Below are 23,221 nucleotides of genomic sequence, written 5' to 3'. Positions count from 1 at the left end.
TTCCTTCTCTCTTTGCAGAAGACGCTGTTCCAGTCTTTGAAATGCTGTATGAGAAAAACCCGGCTCACAGCAATTTTGAGAGGCGGCTGGAAGTCAGCACCCAGCCCCTTAATATTATTTACAACCCCCAAGCCATTAAGAAAGTAGCTGACTTTTTCTACAAAGGAAGAGTCCATTCCTCAGGTGAACCTTTCTATTCTATTTCTTTTCCCAACTCTCTCTTTCTCTCTTTTTTTTTTCCTTACAGTTTTTCCTTACATTTTGTTTACAAATGTACATAAAATTACATTTTATAACCTTTTGGGAAAAGTGTATTTTCGAGGTTTGGTGGCTAATAACACCACTATTTTTTTTGGAGTTTCAAGATCATCCTATTCCACTGCTGGAATGGCCTGGGAATAGCCCTGACCTTCTTAACCGAATTGAAAATCTATGGATTTTCCAACTAAAGAAACTGGTTAGTCAGAAGCGACCCAGCAATAAAACCCAGTTAATAGAAGCCATCATTCAATTTTGGTTTCACGTTATTATAACAGCTGCAGAACTGAAAGACTTGGTTCCCTCCATGGGAAGACGTTGTAGGGCCATCATTCATGCTAAAGGTTACCCAACTAAGGATTAACTGATGTGGTGATAATTTTTGTATATCGCGTTTTTTTCTACGGGGAACATTTTTTCTACAGATTTCACTTTTCTTCTTAATACCGTAACTGCTATTCTAATAGCAAATCCTTCATAAAAGTTATGGCGTTACATTCTTGATTAAATTATCTTTCCATTGATATATAATTTTATGGTACTACTCAAAAAAAAAAAAAAAGGTGATGTTATTAGCTAGTTTTAGAAAATACATTTTTCCCAAAAGGTTTCCACAATTTTGGCCACTGCTGTAGGTTATTTTCCACCCAGAGAACGAAGGTTGTTTTTGAAAGGTAAATGGTTCATTCTACTGTTAAACCATAGATTACGTGGGTACAAAGAAGCACTTGTCAAATTTGTCAAAATGATTCTGGCACGGATTTGACCAAATTCAGATTGGTCAATTCACGATGCCCAGATTCAGTTTTTCAAGCTAAGCCATGAACTTTATGCTTTCGTTTCCGTGCTTCCACGCTTTAGTTTTGACGTGGTATGCTGCGCAAAACCAGTCGTGATTTAGAAGCCACGCTTTGCAGTCTGATGTGTGAACAAACCTTGTTCGAATGTGGCTTAGCATGATTCTAAAAGACAGGGCGTATAGGCAGAAAATAAAGATTTTTTACTTAAGCTTCAAAAAAAAAAAATACTAGAGTTGAAATTTTCCTAAGAACGAATCAGCCAAGCTACTGTTGCTTCCATGATTTGCTGTGGAAATTTTAAGGGTGGTGGGCTTGGTTCTCCATGATCAGTTTCCATCCATCCATTGCCTCTTGGACCAACATCAATGTCTTTTTTGGGGGGGTGACCCTTAATTTAGGTTTCGGATGTCAGTCCGAGCTGGAGCTGAGAGTGGCGGAAGCTGCCCGAAGACAATACAACAGGCTGAAGATGCAGACCAAAGCTGAAATCCGCCAGACCATTGACCGACTGCTTGTCGGGGATTTTATTGTGAGTGGGCTTCGTTTTGTGTGCGTGTGTGTGTGTGTGTGTGTGTGAGAGAGAGAGAGAGAGAGAGAGAGAGAGAGAGAGAGAGAGAGAGAGAGTTTTCTGTGTGTGTGAGAGAGACAGAGAGAGATTTGTGTATGTGAGAGAGAATTTTGTGTGTGAGAGAGAGTTTTGTGTGTGTGAGAGAGTTTTGTGTGTGTATGTGTGAGAGAGTTTTGTGTGTGAGAGAGTTTTGTGTGTGTGCGTGAGAGAGAGTTGTGTGTGAGTGAGAGTTTGAGAGGGAATTTGTATGTGTGTGTGAGAGAGAGAGTTTTGTATGTGTATGTGTGACAGTTTTGTGTGTGAGAGAGAAGAGAGTTCGCCTTAACCCCACACACAGTCTCACTTTGGGTTGAAAAGCAGATTAAGCCTGCAGCCTAAACCAGGGACAACTTTTAAGCTGTGAGGACTTCAACTCCCAGAATTCCTCCATGCTGGCTGGGGAATTCTGGGAGTTGAAATCCACCCATCTTAAAATTGCCATGGTTGAGAAATAGCTTTTGGTTCAAATATTAAAGGATTTTTTGGGGAGTGGGGGGAATTACATGCTGGATTTGATCATCACATTATTCTAGGTTTTGTGCTTTTAAATTTTAGGTTTATACTCAGAGAATCATTTTGACTGTTGGAAAGAGAATCAAATTTCACTTTTTTCATTTTTTTTAGGAGGAGAGCAAGCGTTGGTCAATCTGCCTTGATATCTCTGCCCCTCAGGTGATCTTCCCGGACGACTTCAAATTCTCAGACCCTGTTTTAGTCGTCATTGACTTGGGCAGAATGCTGCTCACGAATTCCCAAGGTGGGAGCTCTTAATTTACCTCTGAGTTTCTCGAGAAAGAGTTTGCTATCAAGGATTCTGTGTGGAACGAGACAACACGCCATGGCCAACTTTGCCGCAGGGCAACACGCCACAGGACAACTCGCTGCGAGACAATTCAACAACTCAGTTTAATTATTTAGAATAACGAAAACATTATTTTAATTGTTGTCGTTCACATTTCATTCTGTCTCTCCCTCTGGCATCCTTTCCTTAGTGGTTCTATTCCACCAGTTCTTCGATATTAGTGTAACTCTTGTCCTGCAGTGAGTTGGCTGTGATGAATTGGCCATGGCAAGTTGTCCATAGTCAGTTGGCCAATGTGAGTTGACCGTGGCGAATTGGCCATGGCCATGGCAAGTTGGCCATGGTGAGTTGACTATGGAGACTTGGCCATAGTCAGTTGGCCATGGTGAGTTGACCATGGCAAATTGACCATGGAGACTTGGAGCCAGAGTCAGTTGGCCATGGAAATTTGGCCATAGTCAGTTGGCCAATGTGAGTTGACCGTGGCGAATTGGCCATGGCCATGGCAAGTTGACCATGGCGAATTGACCATGGAGACTTAGCCATAATCAGTTGACCATGGAGACTTGGCCATGGTGAGTTGGCCATGGCAAGTTGTCTGTGGCAAGTTGTCATAGTCCAATATCTCTGTGTGTGTTTATCAAAGATCATGTGGCTGATTTCTTTCCCTCATTTTCTAGAGGAGCACAGAAAGAAGAGTCCGGACGGCCCGTCCCTAGAGCTGAGTGATTTCAGCGATGACGAATACAAGACCCCTCTTGCCACCCCTCCCAACAGCCCACCTCCTGAACTCAACCCGGCCGGAGAGGACAAAAGCAGCGAAGAGTTTCCGGGTGTAGAAATCAGCGAAGAGCAACTCCAAGCCCACTTGATGAGCAAAAAAATGTACGAGACCTACACTTTGTCCTTCATGGATCTTCAGATCATGGTGGGACGAGTGAAAGACAACTGGAAGTACGCCCAAGACATCGACGTGGGCCCAACTCACGTGGTGGAGAAATTTAATGTCCATTTGCAACTGGAACGCCGTCTGATCTACACTTCTGATCCCAAATACCCTGGAGCTGTCCTGTCGGGGAACTTGCCCGATTTGAAAATACACATCAACGAAGACAAAATCGTGGCCTTGAATAATTGTTTCGGCAGGTTAAGCTCCCCTGACCCGGAAACCTCGCAGGTCGGGAAAGGGGCTCCTTTACCGAGCTTGGAACAGCGCGGGAGCCTGCACAATTCCGTGGTGAACTTAACCCAGAGTGTCATCCTGGTAGAACAACACACCAAAGAAGTGCTGGTAGAATCTCAGCTGCTCCTGGCAGAGTTCCGGGTAAATTGCATGCAGTTGGCCGTGGAGAGCAATGGCCGCTACATCTCGGTGCTGAAAGTTTTCGGCACCAATGCTCACTTCGTGAAGAGGCCTTACGATGTCGAGGTCTCCCTCACGGTTCACGGCTTGCTCTTGGTCGACACAATGCAGACCTACGGCTCCGATTTCGACCTCCTGATGGCATCGCACAAGAACCTCAGCTTCGACCCCCCGACGGGAAGCCTACGAGACAGCAAAGCCCAGTCCCCCGTTAACGGCCTCAGCGAGACCCTGCTCGGCGGGGACGCCTCTCTCGCTGAGAAATGCACCCTGGCCTCCAAGAGACTCTCCGGCACGTCTTCGAAACGCGACGAATCCTTAATCAAGCTGGAATACCAATTTGTCACCGCCGAGTGCCCTTCCATGAACCTGGATAGCTCCCTCCAGGTGTTGACGGTCCAGATGAACAATCTGGACATCATCCTCAACCCGGAGACCATCGTCGAGCTGATCGGCTTTCTCCAGAAGTCCTTCCCGAAGGAGAAGGACGACGGGAGCCCTCAGCCGCTGATGACCGACGCCGAAAAAACCCTCAGCGAGTGGGAGAATTTTCAATCCACCCATTCCCAAAGCATCGAAGTGGCCGTGGAGATCCACTGGCTGAACGTCCTCTTACTTAGGACGGTCACCTTAGTCAACCGAGAGAAATTCGGCCGGAAAATCGCCACGGCGAGCATCGGAGGCACCAAAGTCAACGTCTCCATGGGCAGCAGGCTGGAGGTCAACGGCTCCCTGGGCTGCCTCCATCTGATGGACCTAACCCAGGACAACGTGAAAAATCAGTACGTGGTCAGCATCGGCAACACGGAGCGGTACGAGAGCCTGATCCGCGACGTGGACCACCCCAGGCCCACGTTCCCCCAGTTCGAGGACGCCAGCGGCCTCCCCGACGCCCTCTGCTTCACCTTCCTCGAACAATCCGCCGCGGAGTGCTCCCTCCTTCTCCAGATGGCCTCCCTGCACTACAACCACTCCGCCAAATTTCTAAAGGAGATCGCTTTGTCGCTGGACGAGCTGGAGGAGAATTTCCGCGGCATGCTGAAGAGCGCGGCCAGCAAAGTGACCACCGTCCTGGCCACCAAGACGGCGGAGTACAGCGAGATGGTGTCTCTGTTCGACACGGCGCCCAGATCTCGAGACCCCTTCAATCTGGAACACGACGAAGGGGAAGATCCGATTCCGGTGTACCCCAAGACGGAAACCATCAAGCTGGTCTTGAACGTGAAGATCGAATCGCCCGTGGTCTCCATCCCTCGTAAGCCGGGCAGTCCCGAACTCCTGGTCGGTCACTTAGGACAAATATCCATCCAGAACTTTGTGACGGGAGAAGACAACCTGAGAAGCGACAGCCTGCAGGTGGAGATCCGAGATATCAAGATGTATTCTCTGAACTGCAGCCACTTGACGGGCAAAAAGGACTCGCCTTCGGAGGCCTCCCCCGTGCTGCCTTCCCCGTCGGGCTTCACCAGCTGCGGCTACCAAGAAGAGTCTCAATTCACCCGTCACGATTTTTTCGAATCTTTACATAAAGGCCATGGTAAGGTTATGGGGAAAGACTCCGGGTGTTTTCCAGCTTCCGGTCATGGAATTATAAATTGATTGGCCTATAACCATGATGGCAAACCTATGCGGAGCCCTCTCCGTGGGCATGCGAGCTGCCACCTAGCTCAGCTCCACCATGCATGCGTGCATGTGCCTATCACTGGCCAGCTGATTTTTTTTTTTGCTTCAATTTATATGCTGCCCTTCTCCGGAGACTCAGGGCGGCTTACAATGCGTTAAGCAATAGCCTTCATACTTTTGTATATTTATACAAAGTCAGCTCATTGCCCCCACAATCTGGGTCCTCATTTTACCTACCTTAGAAAGGATGGAAGGCTGAGTCGACCTTGAGCCTTGGCGAGATTTGAACCAGCAGAAATTGCAGGCAGCAGACGTTAATAACAGTGCTTTAGTCCACTGTACTACAGGCTCTTTTCATTTGCATTTCATTTGCATTTTTGGGATGCAATGCATTATGGGTGCCGGCACATAACACACGCTGTCATGCCTACATGCACACACTTTCGGCCCACAACGAGAAAAAGGTTGGCCATCAGTGGCCTATAAAAATGGAATGGGAAGCTTTTAAACGCTCATTTCAACTGGGCATTTCTCAGTCTTGGCAGCTTTTAAGATAGATACGCGTCAGTGAGGATTGTCAGTCATCCCGCTAGAGTTTTGACTTACAGCAACTGGACTTTCATTGTTGTTGTTGTTGTTGTTGTTGAGGGATCCTTGGCTGGGTGGTTTTCTTGCAGACGTTTCGTGACCCAACTAGGGAACATCATCCGTGCTAGAAGGAGTGGGGTTTGAGGAGTAGAGGAGGAAGAGACCAGGAAACATCATCCGTGGTAGTCATCATCAGCCCTGATGATGTTACCTAGTTGGTTCATGAAACGTTTGCAAGAAAACCGCCAAACTCAGAGAGCACCAAGGACCTCCCCGTTCCTCCTCCTCCTCCTCCTCCTTTCTGCAAACCTCACTCCCGTCTAAGCACTGATGATGCTACATAGTTGGGTTATTAGACATCCGCTAGAAAACCCCCAAGCTCAGAGATCACCAAGGGCCTCTCATTTCAACCCTGAGCTACAAATATTCTTTATTTTTTGTTCGGTAAGGTAAGTAGAGAGAAAGTCACTGGAATGTGCCAAACAGGTTGAAGCGTAGTTGATTCTTATATAGTCTCCCACTTTCCACCTATGCTTCAACCTAGCTGGTACTCTCCAGTGACTCTCTGCTTACACACTCTTGAGCATCTTACTCGGACTGAAGAAGCTGGATGAGCAGCAAAAGATCTCAGACCAACAACAACAAAAATGCAATAATTCCAGTGGCCACGATTCAAACTTCCAGACTTGGAAGATAGATGGACTTTCAACTCCCAGAATTCCCCCAGCCGGTACAATTCCAGCTGCTGTAGTCCACACACTTTAAAGTCACTTTGGTTGAGAAACAATAAGAGAAAAGAGTTTCCAACTATTTCACCCGACTGAGTCCCTTCCCTTTCAGCTTTCCACATTCTGAATAACGCCACCATCCAGTTCATCCTGGAGAAGATCCCAATTGAGCCCAGCGCGGAGCTGGCCTTCTCTCCGAGCGACAATGTCAACGTTTCAAGCCTGATGAGGATCGAAGGGAAGTTCGTCAACCCTCTGCAGGTAAAAAAAAAAATAATTAATTTTAAAAAATTAATTTTTTTACGTATTTTAATTTAATTTTTTTTTTAAAAAAAATTACATTTTAAAAAAGTTTTTAAAAAGTTTCCCAAATGCCATCACTCTGCTAAACAACTAATTCCCACAACGCTATCATTTACTAAAACTATTATTAGTATTATTCTTCTCATCCTTCCTAGTACCTATCTCTTCCCACTTATAACTATAACCATGTTGCTTGCCTTCCAATTTATATTGTTTTATTTGTTTCCTAGTATGATTTGATTGCTTATTAGTAACCTATGACTATCACTAAGTGTTGTATCTTTTTATTCTTGATGAATGTATTTTATTCTCCTTATGTACACTGAGAGCATATACACCAAAGACAAATTCCTTGTGTGTCCAATCACACTTGGCCAATAAAGAATTCTATTCTGTTCTATTCTATTCTATTCTATTCTATTCTATTCTATTCTATTCTATTCTATTCCCTTCCCTTCCCTTCCCTTCCCTTCCCTTCCCTTCCCTTCCATTCCTTATTCCATTCTATTCTTTCCTTATTCTATTCTATCCTATTCCCTTCCCTTCCATTCCCTTCCCTTCCCTTCCCTTCCATTCCTTTCCATGTTTTCTATTCTATTCTATTCTATTCTATTCTATTCTATTCTATTCTATTCTATTCTATTCCATTCTATTCCATTCCATTCCATTCCATTCCATTCCACTCCACTCCACTCCACTCCACTCCACTCCACTCCACTCCACTCCGCTAAATCTGATATCCCACAAAATTCGAAGCGCTCACCTTATCTTTGTTTCCAAACCGCGCAGGTGATTTTGGCCAAGCACGTCTACGAGCAAGTGATGCAGACCCTGGACAACCTGGTGTGCAACGAGGACCTGACCAAGCCTCCGTCCAGCTTCCCATCGTCCACTTATTCCAGCTTGGCGTCTCCTTCGGCTTCCCTCCGGAGCCTAAGCGCCGATTTCTCCTCCGGCCGCAAGGACAACGGCTTCTTCACCCACTCGACCTATTCCGACGCCAAAGGCCCGCCGTCGGTCCAGGAAGCCTCCCGATCTTTCACCCAGATCCAAGCCACGTTTCACATCGCCCAGCTGCAGGTCCAGCTCAGTGGCGATCTGACCCTGGGGGCCCAAGGCCTGGTCAGCTTAACCTTTCAGGATTTCGACGTGGAGTTCTCCAAGGACCACCCTCACACTCTGTCCATCCAGACCACCTTACGTTCTCTGCTGATGGAAGACCTCCTGGTGAAGAACCCCGACTCCCCGTACAGAAACCTCATGGTGTCCCACGGGGCCCCCAAACCTTCCAACCTGGCCCACAAGGAATACCTCTCCCAATCCTGCCCGCTGGTCTCCAACGTGGAGTACCCGGACATGCCCCGTTCTCTCCCCTCTCACATGGAGGAAGCCCCCAACGTCTTCCAGTTCTACCAGCGTCCACCTTGCCTCTCTCAACCGAAGCACCGCGAAGGGGCCGAGGAGGGCTGCCCGCTGACCCCGCCACCTTCTCCCACCGCCAAAGAACTGACCGCGCCCTCCGGAAGGAGCGACTTCGACGATTCGTTGGTGCACATCAACGTCCTCCTGGTGGACAGGAAACACCCGGAGTTTTCGTCGCGCTACGACAGGATCAACCGCAGCGTGGACATCGACTTCAACTGCCTGGATGTCCTGATCACCTTGCAGACTTGGGTGGTGATCCTGGATTTCTTCGGCATCGGATCCACGGCCGAGAATCACGGCGTCAAGTTGACGCCGAGCGGGGACGTCCAGCAGGCCACCAAATCGGAGTTAAATCCCTCGCTGGACGACGAGGCTCGGGAAGAGTCCGTAAACTCCAAACTGGATCTGAAGGTAGGAGAATGGTAATCCCACACTGTAAACGCAGGCAGTCCTTGATTTACAACTACGATCAAGGCCAAAATTTCTCCTGGCCAAGTGGGAAGTGGGTTAAGGGAGTCTTGCCCCCGTTTTACGACTTCTTTCGCCAGCGTTGTTAAGTGGATCCTTGCATTTGTTAAGTTAGTAACACGATCGTTAAATGAATCTGGCATCACCGTTGGCTTTCTGAGGAGGAGAAGGAGAAGAAAGAAGGAGAAGGAGAAGAAGTAGAAGTAGAAGTAGAAGTAGAAGTAGAAGTAGAAGTAGAAGTAGAAGTAGAAGTAGAAGTAGAAGTAGAAGTAGAAGTAGAAGTAGAAGTAGAAGTAGAAGAAGAGATTCACTTAACCAACGTGGCAAGAAAAGTTGTAAAATGGGGCCAGACTCAACATCTTTCTTGGCAAGATATATTTTGGGCTCAATTACAGTCATAAGTCGAGGACTACCTGTCCTAGATTGGTAATATTTTTTTTAAAAGGATCTTGATCTGATTCTCAATCTGATGATGATTCTTTCTGCTTCAACAGGTCCACTCTCTCTCCATGGTGCTGAATAAGGCAACTAATGAACTGGCCAAAGCCAACATATCCAAGCTTGTCACTCACGTGGAGACGACAGGTATAATTCATATATATATATATATATAAATGTATAAATAAAATTGTCTTGGCGTGGTCTGTTTTAAACCGTGGCTCAGGCTGACTCCGGCCCTGGCGGAACCTTTTTAACCTTGCAGAAGGGGATTTGACCGTCCGGGGAAGCATCGGGAGTTTGTCCCTAAGCGACCTCACCACCCACGGAGAGCTCTACAGGGAACGCTTCACCACCAGCGGGGAGGAAGCCCTCATCTTCCACGTCCGCAAGTAGGTGGCGGAATCTCCTTCTCTTTACCTGCGACTACTGAGGGGGGTTTGGGCTTTGTTTCCCGCCCCCAAATGTTTTGCCAGGATCCCATTTTGGCTAACAGATGAGGGGATGGAAAATGGGGTATGATAGCTGGTGGTTCAGGAAACTAGCCAAGGGATCTCTTGATCTTGGAGATAAATCTTGGAGGCTAAGGATTACTTACTATTTTTTGAGCAACTGAGCCTTCCTCCCTCCCTCCCTCACTCACTCACTCACTCACTCACATCTTCCTTCCTTCCCTCTTCCTTCCTTCCTTCCTTCCTTCCTTCCTTCCTTCCTTCCTTCCTTCCCTCCCATCTTCCTTCCTTCCCTATTTCCTTTCTTCCCTTCCTTCCCTTCCTCCCATCTCCTTCCTTCCCTCCCTCCCACCTTATTTTCTTCTCTCCCTCCCTCCCACCTTCCTTCTTTCCCTACTTCCTTCCTTCCCTCCCTCCCATCTCCTTCCTTCCTTCCTTCCCTCCCAACCTATTTTCTTCTCTCCCTCCCTCCCATCTTCCTTCCTTCCCTACTTTCTTCCTTCACTCCCTCCCATCTCCTTCCTTCCTTCCCTCCCTCTCACCCTATTTCCTTCCTTCCTTCCTTCCCTTCCCTTCCTCCCTCCCATCTTCTTCCTTCCTTCTTTCCTTCACTCCCTACCATCTTCCTTCCTTCTCTCCTTCCTTCCTTCCTTCCTTCCCTCCCATCTTCCTCCCTCCTTTTCCTCCCTTCCCTCTCTCCTTCCCATCCCTTCCTTCCTTCCCAAATGCAGTCCACACACCCCATACCTCTCCTACTCCGCTTCCCGAGCTTAATCTTTGCGCCCTTAATCTTTTCCTTCTTCTGAAGGCAGGGACAAATACTGAGATCTGGCTCCAGATCTCTCGGCCTTCGCCTTGTGCAGACCAAAAGACACGGCCTCCGCTCTGTTCTCACCAAAGATCCAGAATAAATCCTGTTGGGTTAAAAAGACAAGCATGTTGGTTGTCTGGTTCCCTCCCCCCTCTCCCCCTCCCCCCCCCAAGGTACGGCCAGCCGGACTTGTCCCTTCAGAGGGAGTGTGACGTACGGGTCAGCCTGCGGATGGCTTCGGTGCAGTACATCCACACCCAGCGCTTCCAAGCGGAGGTCATCTCCTTCATCCAGCATTTCACACAACTGCAGGACGTCCTGGGCCGTCAGAGGGCCGCCGTGGAGGGGCAAACGGTGCGTAGCACAAGACGCATTCCCTCAAAGGAACGTGGCTAGGAGATCTCGGGGACTTAAGGGGCAGCAGGGGCTTCATTTTATCTAAAACTCTCCTGGGATACACAAAAACCTAGGGTTAGGTTAGGTTAGGTTAGGTTAGGTTAGGTTAGGTTAGGTTAGGTTAGGTTAGGTTAGATTCGGTTCGGTTCGGTTCGGTTCGGTTCGGTTCGGTTCGGTTCGGTTCAGGTTTAGGTTTAGGTTTAGGTTCAGTTTAGTTATAATTTTAGTTTAGTTTAGTTTTAGTTCAGTTTAGTTTTAGTTTAGTTTTAGTTTACTTTGAGTTGAGTTTTAGTTTTAGTTCAGTTTAGTTTTAGTTTAGGTTTAGTTTACTTTGAGTTGAGTTTTAGTTTTAGTTCAGTTTAGTTTTAGTTTAGGTTTAGTTTAGTTCAGTTTTAGTTTTTTAGTTTACTTTGAGTTGAGTTTTAGTTTTAGTTCAGTTTAGTTTTAGTTTAGGTTTAGTTTAGTTCAGTTTTAGTTTTTTAGTTTACTTTGAGTTGAGTTTTAGTTTTAGTTCAGTTTAGTTTTAGTTTTAGTTTAGGTTTAGTTCAGTTTAGTTTTAGTTTTTTATTTTACTTTGAGTTGAGTTTTAGTTTTAGTTCAGTTTAGTTTTAGTTTAGGTTTAGTTCCGTTTAGGTTTAGTTCAGTTTTAGTTTACTTTGAGTTGAGTTTTAGTTTTAGTTCAGTTTAGATTTATTTTTAGTTTATAATTTCAAAGAAAAACCCCAAGAAAATCCAATTACCTCTTGAAAAAGCCCCTTTGGGACGACGGCGATCTGGATGTCCCTCCTTGAAATCGCTTCGAAAGCCACCAATGGCCCGATAAAGCTTTTTATTAAAACCTACTTTCCTTCCTTCCTTCCTTCCTTCCTTCCTTCCTTCCTTCCTTCCTTCAGGTGAGAGACCAGGCCCAGCGAGCAGCCAGAATCCTTCTGGACATCGAAGCTGGTGCTCCCGTCCTCCTTATTCCCGAAAGCTCCAGATCCAGCCAGCTTATCGTAGCCAACCTGGGGAAACTCAAAATCAAGAACCGCTTCCTGGTGGCAGGTGCTTCCGCTACGTTCTCGCTCAAGGATAAGGTGAGCCGTCACAGCGTTTCCTTTCCGTTTCTCGAAAGCGTTGTGGCCGTTTTAGGAAAACCGTAAAAAAATGACCCGCGTATAATTTTTCTCCCGTTTTTTTACCTTCTTTCCTTTGGAGGATTCGATTTTGCAAGGCAAGGTGTGCAAGGATCCTGTTTTATGGGAGGTATTTAACATATCTGGGTGCAAGTGCTCCGTTTTCTGAAGCTGAGAATTTTCGGGGAATTCTGCAGCTGTCTGGAGTTGCTTCCGAAACAGGCAGAGTCTAAAGCAGAGGTTCCCAACCTTTTCTATACCCCGCACCCAGGGGTGAAATCAGCAGGTTCTGGATTATTTTTTTACAAAGGATAAATATATAAAGGGTCCCTCTTAAATATAATATAAAATATAGGAGGCCCGTGGTGGCTCAGCGGCTAAGACGCTGAGCTTGTCGATCGAAAGGTCGGCAGTTCAGCGGTTCGAATCCCTGGTGCCAAGTAACAGGGTGAGCTCCTGTTACTTGTCCCAACTTCTGCCAACCTAGCAGTTTGAAAGCATGTAAAAAATGCAGGTAGAAAAATAGGGACCACCTTTGGTGGGAAGGGAACAGCGTTCCGTGCGCCTTTGGCGTTGAGTCATGCCAGCCACATGACCACGGAGACGTCTTCGGACAGCGCTGGCTCTTCGGCTTTGAAACGGAGATGAGCACCGCCCCCTAGAGTCGGGAACGACTGGCACATATGTGCCAAAATTCCAAAATTTAGAATTCCTAAAAGCTGCAGAATTGCCCCCCAAAAACAACCAACCAAGACTGATTTTAGAGTTTGGTTTGCTGTGCCCGTATGCCGTGCCTTTTAAGAATTTTTTTTTTTTTTTACAAAGGATAAATATAAAAGCTTCATTCCAAATTGCATGCTCTTCAGCCGCCCGTGGATTTCCTTGGAGTGATCTCTTCTTGATTTTGGAAGTAGATTTTTTTTTTTTTTTTTGTGAGATGAGTTGTTAATTGGAAAAGAATCCAAATGAAAAGAAACCGATTCTGAAGCAAATTCCTGCCTCTTCTCTTGCTGTCGTTAGGTTCCATTTGGAGTCAGTAACACCTAGAATAAATGGAAATACTTGATGGATTTACTGATTTGTGGGGGGGATAGGTTTGCAGAACAGCCTTGCTGTGAAAACTCAATTTAAAAAAAAAAAAAAAAAAACCCAAATCGCTAATTTATACAGTCCCCTTTTAATTAGGATCCTGTTCTGTTTTCCTCACCGCTGGGGACCCCAAAGCATAACGTGAAGAAAACTCCGAGTGGCGATGAATCCAAGAAGGCCCCCCATCTCTCTGAAGGTTTGCCCACAAAAGAGTCATCTTCTGGACCGATTCTCGGCGGTCAGAAAAGCGAGCACGCCACAGAAATCGGGGCGAACCCGACCCCATCCTCTCCTTTCTCGTCGGCAGATAACCCTGGTAAGTGAGGATTCAAAAGGAGTTCATCCAAAGGAGTTTTTGTTTCGGGTGGGTATCCTAGCCTTAGAAAGGGAGAGGGAAGGAGGAAGGGAAGAGAGGGAGAGAGAGGGAGAGGGAGAGAGAAAGAGAAAGAAGAGAGACAAGAAGAAAAGAAAGAAAAGAGAGAAAGAGAAAGAAAGAAAAAGAAAGAAAGAAAGAAGAAAAGAAAAGAAAAGAAAAGAAAAGAAAAGAAAAGAAAAAAAAGAAAAAAGGAAAGGAATAAAAATGAAAAGGAAAGGAAAGGAAAGGAAGAAAGAAAGGAAAGAGGGTGGGAAAGAAGGGAGAGAAAAAGGAGAGGAGGGAAGGACCACAAACCCTGGCACTAGACACAGCTTCAGTGGATGCTTTGAAACAGGACAGCAATCCAGGGCTGGAAGGGACCTCGGAGGTCATCCAGTCCAACCCCCTGCTCCAGCAGGATACCTTATATCATCTTGATATAATTAGATGTGCCTCTAACACAGAGGAGAAAAGGGAAGGAGTTTATTAGGCAAGACTGCTATGCAGAGGAAGGCAGAGATAGTCCTCGACTTACGACAACAATTGAAGCGTGTGGGACGGAGGGGCCATGGCCGACTAGCCATGGCGAATGGATGGAGGCGTCTCAGCCGAGGAGAAAAGCTTAGAGGAGAATCCTCCGAGGCGGAAGCCTGGCGGAGAAGCCAGCGTGGCCAATGGTAGGAACGAAAAGTCCAATTCCGATCCCAGGGCAATAACCATATTGAATTCTACGAGATAGTGCAATATCGGGTTTTCAATTTCAATTGTACAGAATGTAAAGGAATGTTTGTGTTCTTATTTTTAGAGTTATAATGTACACTGGGAAGACGGCACTTAATTTCCTTCTACCGTGTGCAATGACGGTAAAGTAAATTAAATTAAATTAAATTAAAACGAAGCCTGCTCTTTTGCAGAGGAACCAGCCTGCCTGCTGGACTGCATCACAGTCGACCTGCAGGACATGGACATCTTCGCCGCGGAACGATACTCCCGCGAATATTCCCAGCCCGTCCAAGACGCTTCGGTGGATTTGACCTTCCCGTCTTTCGTCATCCGGCAGACGGGAGGCAGCCTCTTAACGGAACCTTTCAGGCTGAAATTGCAAGTGGAGAGAAACTTGGACAGGTGAGTTTGGGCCTCTGTGGCATTGCCACGGTCACCTCGGGACTGCTTCTGGGTTGGGGACGAGTCCAGATTAGGGCGACACCTGGGGTCAATCCTGAAGTTTAGTTTAGTTTAGTATTTTTGTTTTTTTTAAAATTTGATTTATATGCCGCCCTTCTCCGGAGACTCAGGGCGGCTTACAATGCGTTAAGCAATAGCCTTCATACTTTTGTATATTTATACAAAGTCAGCTTATTGCCCCCACAATCTGGGTCCTCATTTTACCTACCTTAGAAAGGATGGAAGGCTGAGTCAACCTTGAGCCTTGGCGAGATTCGATCTTACTTTAATTGCAGACAGCTGGTGTTAAATTACAGTGCTTCTGTCTGTTGAGCTAATCCAGGCTCCTTTTACTTTATTGTCCTTGCACCTTGTACAGCAAAATTAAATGCCATCTTCGGTGTACATCACACATAAGGTTGTCCGATGACGGTTATGCCACGAAGGTGGTGTGTATTATTTTATTTTATTTTTTTACTTTATTTTTTTTTCCATTCAGGGAGATCAGCCACGCCGTGCCGGATATCTCGGTCCACGGCATCGTCTCTTCGGTCCATTGTTCTCTGGATCTGAATAAATACAAGCTGGTCCGGGGTCTGCTGGAGAATAATTTGGGGGAGCCCGTGGAGGAGTTCATACGGCCCTACGACTTGCAGGACCCAAGAATACATGTGAGATGGTATTTCGTTTCGGTTTCCGGCCGGCCGTGCTGCTCAAAATACCCGCGGTGTGACTTTGGGTGCCGAAAGGGTTAAAACAGAAACAACCAAGAAAAGAAGCTGAAAGGGTTTGGGGGTACCTGCTGGGATATGTGTATATATATATATATTTTAAAGTATATATATATTTTGAAAGTTCACCTGCCCGGTGAAAGGAAGCAGCCGGTCCCTGTGTTAGTTTTTCATTTATTTCCTTCTTTCCTCCTTCCCTCTCTCTTCTCCCTCCTTCTCTCCTTCCCTGTCTCCCCTTCTCTCCTCCCTCCCTCCCTTAATTCCCTCCAACTGTACTTTCTCCCTCCCTCCACCTTCTCTTCTTCCTTTTCTCCTTTCTCCCTCCTTCCCTTTCTTCTTCCCTCCACCTGTACTTCCTCCCTCCCTCCCCTTCTCGTCTTCCTTCTCTCCTTTCTCCTTCTCTCCTCCCTCCCCTTCTCTTCCTCTTGTTCTCCTTTCTCCCTCCTTCCCTTTCTTCTTCCCTCCATCTGTACTTTTTTCCTCCCTCCCCTTCTCTTCTTCCTGTTCTCCTTTCTCCCTCCCTCCCTTTCTTCTTTTTTTTTTTTTTTAAATTTGATTTATATGCCGCCCTTCTCCGGAGACTCAGGGCGGCTTACAATGCGTTAAGCAATAGCCTTCATACTTTTGTATATTTTATACAAAGTCAGCTTATTGCCCCCACAAACCGGGTCCTCATTTTACCCACCTTAGAAAGGATGGAAGGCTGAGTCAACCTTGAGCCTTGGAGAGATTCGAACCAGCAGAAATTGCAGGCAGCTGTGTTAATAACAGGGTGCATTAAACCACTGTACTATCAAGGCTCTTCTTCCCTCTGTCTGTACTTTTTTCCTCCCTCCCTTCTTCCCTCCCCCTTCTTTTCTTCCTCTTCCTCTCCCTCCCTCTCTCCTTTTCTTCTTCCTTCTCTCCCTCCCTCCTTCAGCTTCTCTTCTGCCTTCTCTCCTTCTTTTCCTCCCTCCTTCCTTCCCCCCCACCCCTTGCATAACACCTGCAAAACAAAATTTGAGGGCTGCCTAATGTGTCAGCTGGACTTTGGGGTTGGAATTGCTTCTCAATCTGGAATCAAAGCAAAGCTGGGAATTTAAAACTGGTGCCAAAGTCTTATGTTAAGAGTTGACATTCTTTCTTTCTTTCTTCCAGACGGTGCTGAGTGGCGAGGTTTACATCTGCCTGTCCTTCCTGATTGACATGGTCAACGTGAGTCTGGAACTGACTAGCCCTCAGCCCAAGCAAGGCTCCCTGGCCAGGTATGGTTACTCTCTCTCTCTCTCTCTCTCTCGTGGACCTTAACACAGCTTCGCTTTCAGGGGGGAAACCTGCTCCAGCCATACTACATGGGGAAATACGCAGCATTGTAGTTAAACGGACTATGACTGTGATAATGTAAGTAAGGCGAGTATAATTTTTTTCCCAGAATAAAATAAAATAAATGTGGCCAATACATTGGACAGATAGCACTGTGAGAATTACGTTTTCAGCAGCTCAATGACACGAGGGAAAAAACTGTCCCTTAAGATAATGAAGATAATAATTTTTAAAAGTATTAAAAGATAATAAGATTAATCAAGATTAATCTGGGGAAAACTCATTCTCTCTCTCGCTCCTCTCTCTCTCCTTCTGTCTCTCTGCCTCTGTCTCTTCTCCCCCTCTCTTTTCTTTCTCCCTTTCTCTCTCCCTCTCTCTCCTAACTCTTTTTTCCTCTCTCAATCCTCTCCTCTCTCTCTCCTCTCTTTCTCTCTTTTTGTCTCTCTCTCTCTCTCTTCTTCTCTCTCCTCCCTCTCTCTTTTTCTGTCTCTCCACCCTTCTTCTTTCCCTTTCTTTCTCCCTCCCTCTCCTAACTCTTTCTCTCTTTTTCTCTCTCTCTCCACCCTCTCTCTCTCTGTCTTCTTCTTCTTTTTCTCTTCTTCTCTCCCTTTCTCCCTCCCTCTCCTAACACTCTCTCTCCTTCTATCTCTCTGCCTGTCTCTTCTCTCCCTCTCTTTCTCCCTTTCTCTCTCCTAACTCTCTATCTTCTTTCTCTCCTCTCTTTCTCTTTTTTTGTCTCTCTCTCCTCTTCTCTCCTCCCTCTCTTTCTATCTCTCCACCCTTTCTCTTCTTCTCCCCCTTTCTTTCTTTCTCCCTCCCTCTCCTAACTCTTTCTCTTTCTCTCTCTTTCTCTACTCTCCTCCTCTACTCTCCTCCCTCTCTCTCTTGCTGTCTGTCCATCCTTTTTCTTCTTCCCTCCCTCTCCTAACTCTCTCTCTCTCTCTCTCTCTCTCTCTCTCTCTCTCTCCCTCCTTCCCTCCCTCCTTCAAATTGGTTTAGGTTTGACTTTAAAAAATCAAAGCTGCTCTTCGAGAGCTTCTCCAATCAAACCCGGACCATCAACCTGGTCTGCCACTCCATGATGGCATTCGACACGCGATACGGCGGGCAGAGGACCTCTGCGGGAACGCCCAACGTCTTCAATTGCATTTTCCAGCCTTCGAAAAACAGTCATTCTCAAGGGGCAATCCAGATTGAGCTGCATTACAGGTAAAGGAAGCCTCCGGTCCCTTTTTCCCAGAAGGCCCCGGGGGAGCCTAGAGTCCTCCGTGCTTTGGAGTCCAACCCCTTGCTTAATGCAGGAATCCAAGCGAAAGCACCCCTGATATATAGCTGCCCAGCCTCTTCCGAGCAATTAATTACAATTTAGAACAATTAACCAGCGGAACCGCTTCCCTCCAGAAGTTGTGGGTGCTCCATCACTGGAGGTTTTTAAGAAGAGACTGGGCAGCCGTTGGTCTGACGTGGTCTAGGGTCTCCTGCTTGAGCAAGGGGTAGGACGAGAAGACCCCCGAGGTCCCTCCCAATTCTCCCAACCTAGAAAAAGTATACCATAGAAATCTATTTAAATACGATTATCACATTATTAAATATGATTTCTATGATAATCTATTTAAATATAATTAACATTTGATATTTCAGCTGGAGAAGTTTCAGTGTGGCTTATAGTTCGGTGAAAAGTACTGTCCGTCAGGTTTCGAGGTCGTCTCAAATAAATTGCATTTCAAACAAAGTCTTTGAAGAAAAACTCCTATTTATTAAGCACGACATTTTAGACCCGACTCCATCGAAGCCAACACTGACTTCCAGACCCAAAACCCTCCCTTTCCGTTCCCCACTCCCCTGCACTCATTGGCCATCTTCCAAGTCATTCTACCCCTAATCTACTGCTCCAGCTCAAAGGAATTTCCCCCCCCCATCCCATCTCCTAGGGGATATTATCTCCAGGGAAAATAAGTAGGTGAAAAGTCAAACGTCCCTTTCCAGACGCCTCCGCTTCTCCTTCTTATGTCAGCACTAGAGTAAATGCAGCTTGAAGTGCTGACACTAACCATCTTTAATGAAGGGGGAGAGAGGGAGGAGCGAGGGAAGGAGGGAGAAAGAGGAGGGATAGGAGGAGGAAAAGGTAGAAAGGAGGAAGGAAGGAGAAGGAGAAGGGAAGGAGGAAGGAAGGAGAAGGGGAAGGGACAGGAGGAGGAAAAGGAAGGAGAGGAGAAGGAAGGAGGGAGAGAGAAAGGGGAGGGACAGGAGGTGGAGAAAGAAGAAAAGGAGAAGGAAGAAGAAGAAAAAAGGGTAGGAAGAAAGGGAGAAGGAAAAAAGGGAAAGGAAGAGAGGGAAGGAAGGAAGGAAAAGGGAGGGACAGGTGGAAGAAAAGGAAGGAGAGAGGGGAGGGACAGGAGGAGGACAAGAAGGAAAGGAAAGGAAGGAAGAGGGGAGGGGAGAAGGAAAGAAAGAAGAGAGGAGTAAGGAAAGAAGGAAGAAAGAAAGAAAAGAAAAAAGGAGGGAGAAGGAAGGAAAGAAAGAAGGGGAGAGGAAGAAGGAAGGAAAAAAGGAAGGAGAAGGAAAGAAAAGGAGAGGAGGAAGGAAGGAAGGGAAAGAAGGAAGCTAGCTTGTTACCATTTGAGTTAACCCACCTCCCTTCCAGGTCGACCAAGGACTCCTCCTCCTTCACGGTAGTCCTGAACAACCTCCGTGTCTTCCTGATCTTCGATTGGCTGGTGCTGGTCCACGACTTCCTCCAAACCCCCAGCGACCCTAAAAAACCCTCCCACCCGCCTCCTGCCCGCCAGCGGAGCCTCGGGGGCGAGACGGCGGTCGTTCCCAAAGCTATCAAGTGCGGCATCGTCACCAAGCGTTCTTCGCTCCAGATCTCCACAGAAAAACAGCTGGAAGTCAAGGTCAACGTGACCGGTAAGGGAAGGTTTTCCGCCGGAAACCTTAATCGTGGTTTAATCGTGGTTTATTGAACAAAACGATTAAGTAAATTTTGTAGATTAAAATTACGTTAAATGCATGATCGGGAGAGAGGCCGTCTCCTCCTCCTCCCAGTTCATCCACCTCGCCCCCTCCAACCCTTTTGATTCTCCTCCTCCAGATACGGAATTCGTGGTGGTCGAAGACATGACCTGCATGGATACTAACGCGGTCATTCTGAAGGGCACGACTGTCCTGACCTATAAGCCCAAGGTGATCGATCATCCTTTCTCCGGGAGCCTGTCGGGCATCGAGGTGAGACCGCTGGGTCGCCGGTGGGGGTGGGGGGCAGTTTCCGTGGCATTCTGTGACCGACTGCATCCCGAGTCCCCGACGGAGGCTCATCATTTTCAGGACAGGAAGTCTTCGACTTACGACCACAATCAAGCCCCAGATTTAGATTGCTAAGGGGATTGGGTGCGGTGGCCTAGAAGTGGAGCTCTCGTCTCACAATCAGGAGGCTGTGAGTTCGATCCTAGGCAGAGGCAGATATTTCTCTTTCTGGGCACACTGAGAATATATCTGCCGAACAAAACTCCGCATTGGCGACAGGAAAGGCCTCCGGCCATTAAAAAAACACTCTGCTAGCTTCCTTCGTAAACTCGGTTGTGAAGTGGCTTTCTTCCCGTTGACTTGACTCGTCGGAAGGTCGTAAATAGGGGATCGCGTGACCCTCTGGGACTCTGCCCAAGGGGTCCCGCTGGTCATAAATACAGGTCGTCCTCAACGTATGACAGTTTGTTTAATGACCAAAGTTACAAGGGGGTTGAAAAATGTGACTTTTGGACGGTTTTTCACCCTTACGACCGTTGCGGCGTCCCCACGGTCAGAAATTCAAGACGCTTGGCAACTGCTTCGTGCTTACGACCGTTGTGCGATCACATTTTGCAACCTTCCAACGAGCAAAGTCAGCGGGGGTGGGGGGGGAAAGCCCCATTCACTTAACAACCATGTGACCGACTTATCCGCTGCGGTGATTCCCTTAACAACAATGGCAAGAAAGGTTGCGAAACAGGGCAAAACTCGCTGAACAAAGGTCTCGCTTAACAGCAGAGATTTTGGGCTCCATCGTGGTCGTGAGTCGAGGACTGCCTGCGTGATCCAGCGGCCAAGCGTCTGAATTTTGATCACGGGGGATTTATTTATTTATTTTATTTTATATCCAATTTATATACCGCCTTTCTCCCTGAGGACTCAGGGCAGTGTACAGCCGAATAAAAACATAAATTACAAACATTAAAATAGTATTAAAAGAATATATATAAATTTGGCCCCATAATTTAAGAACGCTAGCAACGGTCATAAGTGTGGGGGAAAAGTCACTTTTTCCCAGTGCTGTTGTAACTTTGAATGGTCACTAAACGAACAGTTGTAAGTCAAGGACTACCTATGGTTTTAAAAAATGCATGTTCGACACAAAGGATGGATTTCACAGTTGAGCTTCTTACGAAAACAAAAACAAAAAGGCAGAATTTTCGGCCCAATAACCCAAGCTTAAAGGCCAGTGTTTGTCAATCACGGCACCTTCAACAGACGTGGACTTCAACTCCCAGCATTCCCCAGTCAGCCATTTTCCCAGCATTCCCCACGCTGGCTGGGAGCATGCTGGGAGTTGAAGTCCACGTCTGTTGAAGTCTCCACGATGGATAAACCCTGCCGTAGGGTCTCCGGGTTGCCTCCCCTCCTTCCAGTCCCGCTTCAAGGTAAGGCAGCCTTACCTCCAAGGGTCTACAGGTCGAATTCTGCTCTTTTAGGTTTTCTCCTGCCGGCTGGGCAACGAGCAGGAAACGGCCCTCTCCATCCTTGATCCGGCCCTGATCCAGGTGGAGCTCGTGGGGAATTCTTCCTACCCGAACGGATCGGGTCTCCTGGACGCTTTCAACGGCGGAGACTTCCCTCCCCTTCTAGAGGTAAGGTTCCCCCTCCCCAGCCCAGAAGTCTTCCCAGCCTTAGTTAGGCCACACCTGGAAGAAAGCTGCATCCGGTTTTGGTCCCCACGTTACAAAAAAGAGATTGGAAAAAGTGAAAAAAAGAGCAAACAAGATGATTAAAAGGCCTGGAGGATAAAAGATACGAAGAACGGTTGCAGGAATTGGGTATGGCCAGTCTAGAGAAAAGAAGGACCACGGGGGGACGTGATAGCATCGTCCAGTATTTGAGGGGCTGCCCCAAAGAAGAGGGGGGGGTCTATTTATTTTCCAAAGCATCAAAAGGCAGGACAAGAAGCAATGGATGGAAAAAAAACCGAAGGAGAGAAGCAACCAGGAATTATGGAGGAATTTTCTGAAAGAGAGAACCATTAACCAGTGGAACTGCTTGCCACCAGAAGTTGTGGGTTCTCCATCAATGGAGGTTTTCAAGAAGAGACTGGACAGCCAGCTGTCTGAAATGGTCTAAGGTCTGTCTCCTGCTCGAGCAGAGGGCTGGACTAGAAGACCTCCAAGGTCCCTTCCGGTTCATCGATTGATTAGAAGAAACGCCAGGCCTTTCCCACCCGTGTGGAAGATCCCTTTTCCCATCCAATTTGGGGAAGGGTCTCTTTCCTCACAGCTGCTGTTTTCTCCCTCCAGATCCAGTTGCAAACCCTCGACATCCGCCTCTCTTACAACGACGTCCAGCTCTTTCTGGCCATCGCCAAGTCCATCTCCAAGCAGACCAGCGGGGTGTTACCCAGCCCTCCGGCCGCAGACTCTCCGGCCCCTTCCGGCTCCTCTGGCCTGAATGAGATTTCGGGAACAAGCGCCGAACGGACGGAGGCAGCTAAACGGCCACTGGATCCAGTCCTCGGTAGGAACGTCGGTTTCAAACTGACTTCTCTGCCTTCTCTGCACCCCGCTCCCTGCTGCTCTGTCGGAGCCCAAATATCGGGAAATTAATGTCGGTGGTTGGAATGGGTTCTAAATATGGGCGGTCACTCGACTTACGATAGCAGGTGAGCCCAAAATTGATGTGGCTAAGCAAGAGAGCGGAGAAATGAATTTTTTCCCCTTTTACGATTTCTCTTACCATGGCGGTTAAGTGAATTGGCGGTTAAGTGAATCGGCACTTCTCCTCCTCCTCCTCCTCCTCCTCTTCTTCTTCTTCTCCATCTCCCTCTCCTCCTCCTTTTTCTTTTTCTTCTCCTTCTCCTCCTTCTCCCCTTCCCATCTTCCACTTCTTTTTCTTCTCCTTCTTCTCTTTCTCCCTCTCCTCCTTCTTTTTCTTCTTCTCCTTCTCTTTCTCCCTCTCCTCTTCTCCTTCTCCTCCTCCTCCTCCCCTTCCCATTCTTCTCCTCCTCCTCCTTCTTCTCCTCCTCCTCCTCTTCTCCTCCTCCTCCCCTTCCCCCCACTCCTCCTCCTCCTCCTTTTTCTTCTTCTTCTCCCTATCCTCCTTCTCCTTCTCCTCCCCTTCCCATCTTCCTCTTCGTTTTCTTCTTCTCCTTCTCCTCCTT

General features: G+C 47.2%; 1 protein-coding gene across 1 annotated transcript in view; it reads left to right on the top strand.

Moving 5' to 3' along the window:
* The window catches only part of VPS13D (vacuolar protein sorting 13 homolog D), a 94,756-nt gene that overhangs the window by 18,128 nt on the left and 53,407 nt on the right, over positions 1-23,221 (top strand). The window contains exons 16-34 of the mRNA XM_070956313.1: positions 19-183; positions 1,457-1,587; positions 2,290-2,422; positions 3,148-5,367; positions 6,882-7,030; positions 7,862-8,908; positions 9,460-9,550; positions 9,669-9,795; positions 10,840-11,020; positions 11,956-12,138; positions 13,363-13,582; positions 14,536-14,746; positions 15,285-15,456; positions 16,654-16,760; positions 17,818-18,027; positions 19,463-19,728; positions 19,913-20,046; positions 21,546-21,701; positions 22,362-22,578. Coding sequence (XP_070812414.1) covers positions 19-183; positions 1,457-1,587; positions 2,290-2,422; positions 3,148-5,367; positions 6,882-7,030; positions 7,862-8,908; positions 9,460-9,550; positions 9,669-9,795; positions 10,840-11,020; positions 11,956-12,138; positions 13,363-13,582; positions 14,536-14,746; positions 15,285-15,456; positions 16,654-16,760; positions 17,818-18,027; positions 19,463-19,728; positions 19,913-20,046; positions 21,546-21,701; positions 22,362-22,578 — 6,120 coding nt within the window. The remainder of the gene's footprint in view (positions 1-18; positions 184-1,456; positions 1,588-2,289; positions 2,423-3,147; positions 5,368-6,881; positions 7,031-7,861; positions 8,909-9,459; positions 9,551-9,668; positions 9,796-10,839; positions 11,021-11,955; positions 12,139-13,362; positions 13,583-14,535; positions 14,747-15,284; positions 15,457-16,653; positions 16,761-17,817; positions 18,028-19,462; positions 19,729-19,912; positions 20,047-21,545; positions 21,702-22,361; positions 22,579-23,221) is intronic.

Source organism: Pituophis catenifer, unplaced genomic scaffold (assembly GCF_029215685.1).
Source record: "Pituophis catenifer annectens isolate HBS135680 unplaced genomic scaffold, rPitCat1.0.hap2 SCAF_18, whole genome shotgun sequence".
NCBI lineage: Eukaryota > Metazoa > Chordata > Lepidosauria > Squamata > Colubridae > Pituophis > Pituophis catenifer.
Note: the sequence above shows the minus strand (reverse complement) of the source record. Positions and strands in the feature narration are given on the sequence as shown.